The sequence below is a fragment of the Cyprinodon variegatus genome, unplaced genomic scaffold (assembly GCF_000732505.1).
Source record: "Cyprinodon variegatus isolate N-32 unplaced genomic scaffold, C_variegatus-1.0 Scaffold70, whole genome shotgun sequence".
Lineage (NCBI taxonomy): Eukaryota > Metazoa > Chordata > Actinopteri > Cyprinodontiformes > Cyprinodontidae > Cyprinodon > Cyprinodon variegatus.
The window spans coordinates 820,138-830,936 of NW_015150523.1; the positions used below are offsets into that span (position 1 = coordinate 820,138).

Below are 10,799 nucleotides of genomic sequence, written 5' to 3' on the forward strand. Positions count from 1 at the left end.
TTATTTAAAAAATAAATGGCAGACAAACCAGGATATTAAACAGCATGCTCTTAAAAATATGTTGCAGTGGAAGACTAAATTACAAAGAATACCACAGAGGTTTATACTAATTGTTGACGGCCAGTATCCTCTTGGCCCAACTGCATCACTAGCATTTCATCACCCTCTACAGAACTCCACTAATAAACTAGTGTTTCAGTCATGTGTTTTAAATCAGAGATGTCAAAAAGATTGCGGGACAGCAGCCTTCAGTATATATTGTTCAGAGGCGAAAGTGAAACCTTACTTTCCTCGGGCAGCATAAATTCCCATGCCAATGAAGACATAAGTTATGGTGCGACGGGTTCCTTAGTTGTGAGCATGATTGAAATCAAATCAAATTTGTATTGCAGGATATTCTTTCGAACTGACCACAGGGGGAAAGGGATGATTAACCCTTTAACACCAAATGATATTTGATATATGAGTTTTTGAGGCCCCTACAACATCAGTGTTGCATTTTTTGTTTTTGAAAAACGTAACTTATACATCAGTCACCATTAGGGCTGAAAAAATTAATCGGATTAATGATGATTAATCAATTATTGAAATAATCAACTAATTTATTAATTGAATACTCATTAAATGGAATAGAGACTGTAAAACATGCCATTAGGTGACAGAGCAACCCATTTAGAGCAAAAATTATATAAAAATTGTAAAAAAAAAAAAAACAAAAACAAAAAAAACATATGAACCTTTTGCATTTAAGATAAAAAAAAAAACAAACAAAAAAAACAAAACGTTTTCATCTGTCAATATGCTCTATCCAGAACTCCTTGAATGGAATTGTTTCAGGTTCAACTGGTTAATTTCGTAAAAAAAAAATCTTCTTTAAGTAACCTTTGGCTATCCAATTATTAATTGACAAAAAAATTATCGACAGATCAATCAATTTGCAAAATAATTGTTAGTTGCAGCCTTAGACACCATACAGATGATGTAGTGAACAGAAACCTACAGTTAAATGCATGGAAAAGCCTAACATAGTACAAATGATAGAAATAATGGATGTTGTTCGAAATGGATGTTTTTGCTTACATTTGTTCAGTGTTCAACGGCAACTCTAGTTTGAAATTTTCTGACAATTATGTGCAACTCATGAACGTAGGCGTTAGTCATCAAGGGGGAGGTCGCAGGTTCTGCTTTGATAACCTTTACGGCATACTTTTCCCCTCTCTCTAATCTCATTTTCTGTTTGCAGAGTATCAACTATAAAAAATAAAGGTCCTTTGTACACAGAGAGAAAAAACTCAAAAAAAAAAAAAGAAAGTCTATTTTGGTCTGACGTTTACTGTTGATCTGAAAACCGTGAGCTTAACTTAAATAACAAACGAGAAAAAAATTGACTGGTCCTACTTTTGATAAAAGTTATTACAGAACACTGGACAAATTTGGTTTTCTTACAATGGCCAAAGAGATATTTAGGAACAAAACAAGAAATCACATGGTTTGTGAAAATGTTATCCCTTTAACAAAGATATCACTTAAAACCAAAAAAGTAGGTGGATCAAACAGCTGCAGAAGATTCAGAAAGCTGCTGCTCACATCTTCACTAAAACTAAGATAGTGGAGCACATCAGCTCGGCCTTCAGTCCTTCCTCTGGCTCCCTATATCTCAGAACAGAGCACCCACACCTCTCAGGTCCTCTGGCATAAATCTTCAGAGCCAAACATGGAGCAGCTTGTAGTTCTTATTCTCCACTAAACTGGATAAACTGCTAGAAAACTGTAAGAGTGCTGAAGCCCTCAATTGCTTTAAATTGAGATTAAAAACATAATGGCTTTTGACTGTGCTACCTAACATTAGCAGTTTAGGTTTGTAATCCAACTTTTGTTCGTTTTATTATCAATCATTATCCCTTTTTTACCTATCTAGCAATATAATTTTCCCTGTGTTTTAATATATACAGCACTTTGAACTGCCTGGCTACTGAAATATGCAAAATCAATTAAAAGGCCTTCCCTTGCGTTTAGTATCTATAGATTTACTGCTATAGATTGAACTGTGGGGTTTCTGATTCTACATGAGGCAACTGAGAAAAAAGATTATTGAAAAAAAAACAAAAAAACAACTAATTTATGCAGAGCAGGATTAGATACCTGAGCTGTTAAGGAACACTTTGCTTTCAGTTTTCACAAGTTTCATACATAATTTGCAATAATTTTATTCATTTTCTTTGTTCAAGACCAAGGATCTTTTTTTTAAACTAACTGAAATACAAATAAGAAATAAAACAAAAGAGAAAAAAAAAAAAAACAGCAGAATGTGGAGTGCTACAGTAAGGATGGATAAAATGGTGGCAGACAGGTTTGAAAACCTTTCCAAATTAAGTTTTTGTAAACCAAGATGCACCATCAAAACGTGCAAGATGCTACAGAAAAATAATTACATGTGCAATTTGATTCTCATTCAGTGCAACAATATTCAGATCCAAAATATATTTCTGCATTTTGTTGTCTAAATTCTTTCCACCATATTACTGCTCTGAGGCAGTGGAATGGTAAGGTAAGAGATGACGTGATACAAACAGCATACGCTTCAGGGTTATGTATATTGTATCATAATAAGGGCAGGGCTTTAAAAAAAGATGCCCCTACCCGTCATTCTAAACCGAAGAAGCTGAGTTTATAGTCACTGTTACAGTAGCTTTCCATATTAAAGGGAAAAGGCACATTAGTATGTTAAAACGATTACAACCATCACGGTCATTGCCTGTTCCCTCTGCTGAGGGGGGCAAACAGGATTGGCTGCCTAAGCCATGACTTTCTTCTTGCACTCCACAGAGCAAAAGAGGCAGTTCTTCACCGCCATGAAGCGCTGACCAATCAGGCACTTGGTGCAACCGGAGCACTTGAAGCACTCTGGCACTGCGTGCCAGTGGTGCTCGCCGTAGGAAACTCTCTGAGCCTCAGGCTCCACCGCCTTCTGGCAAGAAGCACATTCCTGGGGAGAGGAAGGATATCACAACACTCAAACAGCCATACTCACATTTTAATATCTTACATATAAATGAAACATCGCTATGGCGCTGTCACGCCTTGACGATTTAGCCAGCATATGCCGACATATGAAAGATTTGGCAAAAATGCTGGTTATGGGAAAGTTTTGTATAAGTTATAGGCACGCTGGCACTTGTCGACATACAGCAAGTACACCATGTATGCTAGTGTATGCTCATACGCTGGCCATAAGTTACAGGTAAGTTATCTGATGGTGGAGTCTAGCTTATCCAAAACCTATGAGTAAATTGCATAACTTATCAAGAACTTATCTCTAAAGAATAAGCGTAGAGAAGTGTTCCAGACTGAATGTGTCTTTAACTTACAGCTAGTGTATAATGGTGTATTGGCAGCATTTGGTATAAAGGAGGGTTAACAGGAGGAACCCGTCAGTAATTCTTCAGACGTTCCACAAGACATGGAGGATACGGCAAGACTAAGATGGCAATACATACTAGCTGTCTTCCAACATCAGCATGATGTCATCAATTGGACTCTATTCCAGTTGTGTGCTAATAGGGCCAGAACAAGATGAAGAAGAAGTCATCAGCATTGAAGGGTCTGACCATGTATAGGATGCGATGGCAGTTTGGCATGTTTGATCAGCTGATGCTGGAACTCCTTTGAGAAATCATCTTTTTGTGCGTTACACATACGACATAAGTTCTGGACTTGTTATGAATACTCTATGTAAACGCCCAAAATAGAAAAAATACATAGAAAGTTCTGCATATGCCAGAGTTTTAAGAGATTCTGGGACGTCAGGGATACGCTGGCTAAATGATCGAGGTGTAACAGCGCCATTAACTGGAACATTTCATCCAAAATTTTAAGATATAAAAACTGGTATGGAGGAAGAAGCAGATGTAAAGCCACTTTATTTTTTTAAACCAAAGTACACTCATACAGCAAGACTTTTTAAAGCTAAATCCTTTAAAGAGAAATTTAGAAAAAGTTTGCATAATCCCTTAAATGATCAACTCTTTGATGTTTTACCTAGATGTTTTATAGCAAGTAAAATGTTACCACTTCAATTATTTTAGTCATATGATGCAATACAGAAATCTAAATGTTTTAAAATAGATTGAAAATAAATCAACCAAAATAGTCACCAGAGTTGATATTCTGCTGAATTTAGGTTGTGATCCAGGAATAGATTTGCAGGCAGCAGAAAACAAGGGATCTGTTTTGTCCATTAAACTGCAACATAATTCGTCATCTTCCTGTTTTGTTAGTGGAAAAACCTCTGACTGATGAGAACAACACTGATGTAGCTTCATGCAGTCAATTTTTTATAGATTCTGAATGTCAATCAACTTTAATTCTACAGGTTACATTAAAGAGAATATTTATTTCATCGCAGGTTTCTGCAGTTATGATGGTTTATTAGCTAAAGCTGCTCAACATTAAATAATTTCAGTCTTTTTTTATTTTTGAAAGAGTACAAAATTCTTTCGGTGTTCCATTTCAGAATGGCAACTTGTTCCTGAAATAAGGGCAGAGTAGAGCCTCACCGCAGCATAGTTTTTCATGTAGCAGGGTTTACAGATGGGCTTGTCCTTCTCCATCACATACGTCTCTCCAGCCAGGATGCAGTCACAGTCAAAGCAGCAGAAATGTTTCAGATGCCAGTTCTGCCCCTCAGCTTGAGTGTACTCGTTACTAAAGATCAGCTGTGGACACAAACAGAAATGAATCAAAATCTGCATTTTATGCCAACAAAGCCTCCGTTCCCAAACTAACTCATTACCTCATCACAGCCAGAGCATCGAGGCTTCTCGCTCTCTCCATAGTGCCGTCCGCAGAACATCTTGCCCTTCTTCCAGAAGTAAATCATATCCACCAGTAGTTCACTACAGGTGCAGCACACAAAGCATGCTGGGTGCCATAGTTTGTCGTAGCCGGCCCGCTCAGCATAAACGGCCGGCTCTCCCAACAGCATAGGCTTCTTACAGTGATGGCATGACTTGAAAAGAAAAGGAGGAAAAAGTGTTAAAATAGGGATGTAGTAAAGGTAGAAAAGATCTACCACTTCCATTGGATGATGAGTTTAGCCATTATATTCCAAATCAATCCTTGTTTGATGCTAAGCTATCTTCTATAACATTTAGGTGAAACTGATGAGTCTACAACAAATGCAGACATGTTAACCATCATGGTCAAATTTGTTTCTATTCTTTGATATAATAGCATTTTCACTGTTCTCTCAGTGAGAACAGGATTCAGGCAACTCTTGGTGCCAATTCTTGTGTTTGATCTGAAAACTGAAAAGTATCGCCGTGACTATAAATCACTTTATAAAAAGCAACAATGTTTGTTCCACATATCACTATTACGACATAGGGTCATTTCACTATTTTGCCACCTTAGTCAAACTGCACTAAAGATTGGACTGCTCATGATGCTGCAGAGTTTTTTGTCCCAGATGTTCTCCCAATGACCTCCCAGTCAATCAGAGAACAGGCACTTTGACCACAGCTGGCCTCATGGCTCCCCCCAGTGTCCAGTCTGGGAATGTCACCATCACTTGTTTTATTTTTTAAGTACTGATCACAGTGATGCACTGAAAGAGAACTGGGTCCCTATAGAAATCTAATAACTTTATTAATTAGGCCGTCACTCGAACAACATTCATTCTCACAGATGTCAGTTTGTTTTAAGGTGAGAAACAAAAGGCTCTACTAGAAAACACAAATATCTAAAGATTTCAAACCATGTTTGTCTGAATCCAGCTGAGTGGGTGTGCTGCTGTCTCCAATGGCTAAAACTCAAACGGTTTACCTCCAAAAACATGACTTCACTGCACAGAACTGTCTTATTTAGAGAACTTAATAGTTTTGCACAATTACTACTTGACTTTTCTTGGGAAATGTATCATATAAAATAGAAGATATACTTCGTTTATTGAAGGAAGAGTGATGAGTCAATTAAAAACATCAACAAGTATGTGTAAAGTGGGTGAACCATGTACCATTTTTTCCCCCTTTTCTTTTTATTTAGGCAAAACTGATTGGAGAAAAAAAATACTTCTAAAATAATTTTTGAAATGGGATTGCTACCCACACTTATGGCAGAGTGTAAAACATGCCATTTGCTGAAAGAATAACATGCCTACAGCAATAATTAACACAAATCCACGGAAAAATATCAAAAATTTCCATTTTCTTAATATGTGCACAAATGTTCTTATGGCTATTTTTCTGATTTTTCATTTACAAAATTAATTAGAAATGCATAATAAAGTATTTTTACTATATTCAAAACATTTGTTTAGTTAAAATTTTTTATCTAAATATATTATATTTATTATTTATTTTACTGAAAGCATCTGTTCTTAAATTCATTGATTAATTCAAATGAACATTGATATATTAATCAAATAAGCAAAGACCCAGAAAAGAGAAAATTCTAAATAAACATTAGAATTTAAATAAGTGTGGACTTTTTATATTTTGCTTAAAATTAAGTGGGAATAATTCAGATTAAAATCCAACGGGTTTCAGGACCTTTTTGTTACTTTTCTCTTCAGCAGAAGTTTTATCTTTGAAAATCATGATTTAAATTTGCAAATACATTTCTTTTTTATCAAATAAATTGATCATAGGATGGAGGAAAAGTCAAAAGGACTAAACTAAATGTAATCTTTAAGAACATGATTGAGATCTTTTCAGGGGGAAAAAAACAGACCACCATAAATAAGAAGAGCAATTTAAAGAAAGTTCTTACAAAGTTCTTCTGTGGAAGTCCGACTGACCCGGCAGTAGCAGTACCCATGGCTCCTCCTGCTGGTCTGAGACCAGCAGACTGATCAGTCCCAGAACCTGAGGTGGGTCCTGGTCCAGCTCCCCTTCCAGCAGGTCCAAATCCACCAACACCAGAACCCGCAAGAACTGGGCCAGAATTAGCTCCACCAACTTGACCCCCTGGTAAGATTCCAGCCACTCCAACACCAGCACCAGGCCCAGATGCAGACCCTCCGAGTTTACCGCCGGCACCTGGTCCCCCTGCCTGGATCTGAGCCATGTCCTCCGGCAGCAGGACGTCTCCGACTCCCAAGGCCTCATCCTTGCATTTACGCACATACTGCTGCATCTGCTTCACCTCAGCAGGGCTCAGCTCGTGGCACTTTGAAGGGTCCTGGTCGTGTTCAGGCAGCTGACGATCCATCTGCTGCCGGCGGTAAGCAGCCCCCTCTGTCCCGGCGACCGGACGCTTCTCAGGTGGGAGCAGCTCGATGTAACGCACAGCCTGATGGAAGGCAGAGATATCGGATATACTTCAGTTCCTGAATAAAGAAGGATGTTTGACCGACAGAGGCGAGGGAAGAGCAGCACAACCAATCAGGAGAGACTAAACAGAAACTGTTCTGCCTTGAATCACACAGAGAGCCACAACACGGCTCCTTAAGACAAAACTCCAGACTAAACAAGGACAGGAGAAGTAAAGGCCGACCGGGAACAACCAGAACAGGTTTTACATTTCAGAGACTCACATGTTAAAATATTTTTTTTATTATTTCAACTGTAAAAATGTCACCTGCAGGTAGGGTTGTCAAAAGTATCGAAACTCAAAAAAGTATCGATACCAAAATGTTGTATCCGGATACAATACTCATTTTTAAAAGTATCGATACAGTGCCACTACCAATGGCACCTAAACAGTCATTCATCTAAAGTGCAGAATAGAGGAAAATGCACAATCAGAACACTGTGTGATTGAATAATTCTGTGCACTTTTCAGTTTCAGACTTTTTTTTTTTTTTGTAAGAGGTACAGCTGCTGAGAATTATTTTTGTTTTTTAACCAGTTTGGCTAGTGTCATTGTTATGTGTGCAAAGCATAGCCAAGGAACACTTAATTTTAAATTTGTAAGTTTTTTATCAAGCTTGCTTAATATTGTGCACAGCATACAACAGTTATTGTATTTATTTATTGTATTATATTTATTAATGAAACTTTTCTGTAGAATTTTGGAGTCTTTGTTTTTTTCCTTGTGGTATCGAAAATGGTATCGAGTATCGAATATTTTCCTTAGCATCGGTATCGAGTTGAAAAGTTTAGTATCGTGACAACCCTACCTGCAGGTACATATGGTTGTGACTGCAGTGAGAAACACGCCAATATTGGTAAAAAAAATATCACCCAACCGATGCAATAGTCTATCTCTAGTACTGATATCCAATCTGAAATTTTTGTATTATGACCACCCTTCACACACACACATAATAGCCTCATAAAGCAAATTCCATATCTAAGAAACAGCCTGTTTACAGTGCATAAATATGTTTCAACAACCGTTTTCCTGCATTGACAAAAGGCAACATAATTCCTTTAGTAACCACTGCGCATCGCTGTAGCGCTGTAAAACTAACCTTACAAAAAATATAAAAATAACTCCCTCACTAACATCTAAGAGTGATATAGGCTCAAATCTATTACTTGCAGCAGTAACAGATTACTTAATAGATTGCTAAAACTGGTTCTCAGTTCTACTCCGAGAAACGGTCGGTAACATACCAGAAATAAAGTAATTGAGGGGCACAAAGATTTTTGGGCTACAAAAACTATGCATGTATTGTTAGATTACTTCAACAATTTTAAAATGTCCAGACACAATGTAAGACCTTAATATCAATCGGGACAAATTTTTACAGTTATCACTCGATGAAATAGAAGGGTTAAATTGTACCATAATTGTTTAACTTACCTTAAAAATATTTTTTCAAGCTCAATTGGACTTCCTTGTGTAAACAAATAAATATACAGATATAGCACCCAGACAGCACTTATCACCCCCAATGTCCTTTAAGCCCCTGTCACACCTTGACAGATTAACCAGTGTATTTCTCCCGTACGAATTCTGGCAAAATCGCTGGCATACATTGGATTAGTTATGGGTCAGTTTTGTATAAGTTATGAGCACATTTCACGCTGATACGTATCTCAGTGTATGCCATACTTGGGCCATAAGTTACAGGTAAGTTATCTGATCATTGACATACGTAAAAGGTAAGTTACTAAAGTTGTGGTGTCTAGCTGATCCAAAACCTATGAGTAAATTGTGCATATCAAGAACTTATCTCCAACTCATTTGGTGTGTTCCAAACGACCACTGAATGCGTTTTTAAATTACAGCTACCACATAATGGCGAATTGGTAGCGTTTTGGTATAATAGGGCGTTCTCCAGACTTCATCCCTATCATAGGTAGGGGTGTGGGGAAAAAAATAGATTTGGCGATATATCGTGATTTTCAGCCGTCCGATATAATATCGAATAAAAAAAAAACAAAAAAACATTTTACCTAAAACAGTGAGGGAAAATGGGCTACCTCTGCACCGCCACTCTGGCAGATAGCGCTGTGGAGCCCTTTTGCTTTGCAGCGCAGCACCATAACTGTGGTTGAGGCAGTCACAGTGGAAGACATGGACCGACTCAAACCCCAAACATCATGGGTACCGAAAATAACTAAATGATCAATATCTTCTGATGAACATAGACAGCACTTTTTTTATCTATACATTTAATTTGATAGTTGGGGAAAATATTGCAATATATATATATAGTGATATTGCAGTATCATGACAATATCATATTGTGTCCCAAGTATCGTGATACGTACCGTAAGTCAACGAACATGACAATACTCGCCCCTAATCATAGGGTGAGCGATAAGGTGAGTGTTATGAATTCTCCCTGCATTCACGGTCACTACCAACAAACTTCCTAGCAGACATGACGCTGAATCTGCTGCAACTGTAAACCCTCTCTGGGCGCATTGCTGCCCCCTTCAGGACACTGGCTTGTGACATTTCATGGGCATTACGCTGCTGTGCGTTATGCATAAGTTAGGCCGTCGTTGGACATAAGCTCTGCACTCGTACTGAATACTCTATTTATACACCCAAAATAGAAAAAAAAAATACATAGAAAGTTCAGCACATGCCAGCATTTTAGAAGATTCTGGGACATGTGACAGAGGCTTTACAGAAAGCAACTACCTTGATATCAAAGCCAGCTTTAAATAAGATTAATGAGCATCTTGTGTTACCAGTTCTGTTAAATTCTGCCAGAATGATATAAAAAAATTATACAAATGAATGAACGAACTATCTTACCAGATACTTGTTGGACACAGGAGGGGCCCACTCATAGGTGACTGATTTCATTGGGGCCTGCTGAGGAACTGGAACCACGCTGGCTGCTGTAGCATTAGCAGTGGCCGGTACTTTGGTAGCCTTAACTGGACTGACGACGACATGTTTGGGCTGTACTTGTGGCTTCCACTGAGCTGGTGATGGAGAGCCAGTAGGTGCGGTTCCTGCAGGCGTGAAACCAGGCTGTGCGGCTCCCGCCAGAGTGGCAGGAGGTACGATGGTAGAGGAAGCAGTAGGGGGCACAGTGTGAGCGGTGGTAGGGCTTGGCAGAGTGATGGTGACCATGTTGCCCTGGTACCTGGGGATGCCATCAGTCTTTAGTTTGGCTATGAGGCCCGTGTACTTGGTGTCTTCAAACAGCTTGCCAACCTTCTTGTTTTCCTCTGAATTCATCGACACATCATGCTCAGGAAGGCCACACTTACAGTTCCGACAAATCTTCCTGCACAAGAATAATAAGAAAACCTTTTCAGTGACTTAAAAGAGAAATATCGCTCCCCAGGCCTGCAGGAGTCCTTCCTAGTCTGGAAAAATAGTTTACTGCTGTATAAGAGGACCTTTCTAAAGCAAGAGCAGCATTATGCTCCTCATTAATAGAGGAG

The 10,799-nt window shown here is 38.4% G+C and overlaps 1 protein-coding gene across 1 annotated transcript in view; it reads right to left on the bottom strand.

Moving 5' to 3' along the window:
* Window positions 1-799: 799 nt before the first annotated feature.
* tes (testin LIM domain protein) overlaps window positions 800-10,799 on the bottom strand; it is a 20,707-nt gene continuing 10,707 nt past the window's right edge. The window contains exons 3-7 of the mRNA XM_015372213.1: window positions 10,159-10,639; window positions 6,769-7,290; window positions 4,793-5,008; window positions 4,557-4,715; window positions 800-2,986 (exon numbers count right to left, since the gene is read on the bottom strand). Of these exons, the coding sequence (XP_015227699.1) occupies window positions 2,795-2,986; window positions 4,557-4,715; window positions 4,793-5,008; window positions 6,769-7,290; window positions 10,159-10,639 (1,570 nt within the window). The 3' untranslated portion in view covers window positions 800-2,794. The remainder of the gene's footprint in view (window positions 2,987-4,556; window positions 4,716-4,792; window positions 5,009-6,768; window positions 7,291-10,158; window positions 10,640-10,799) is intronic.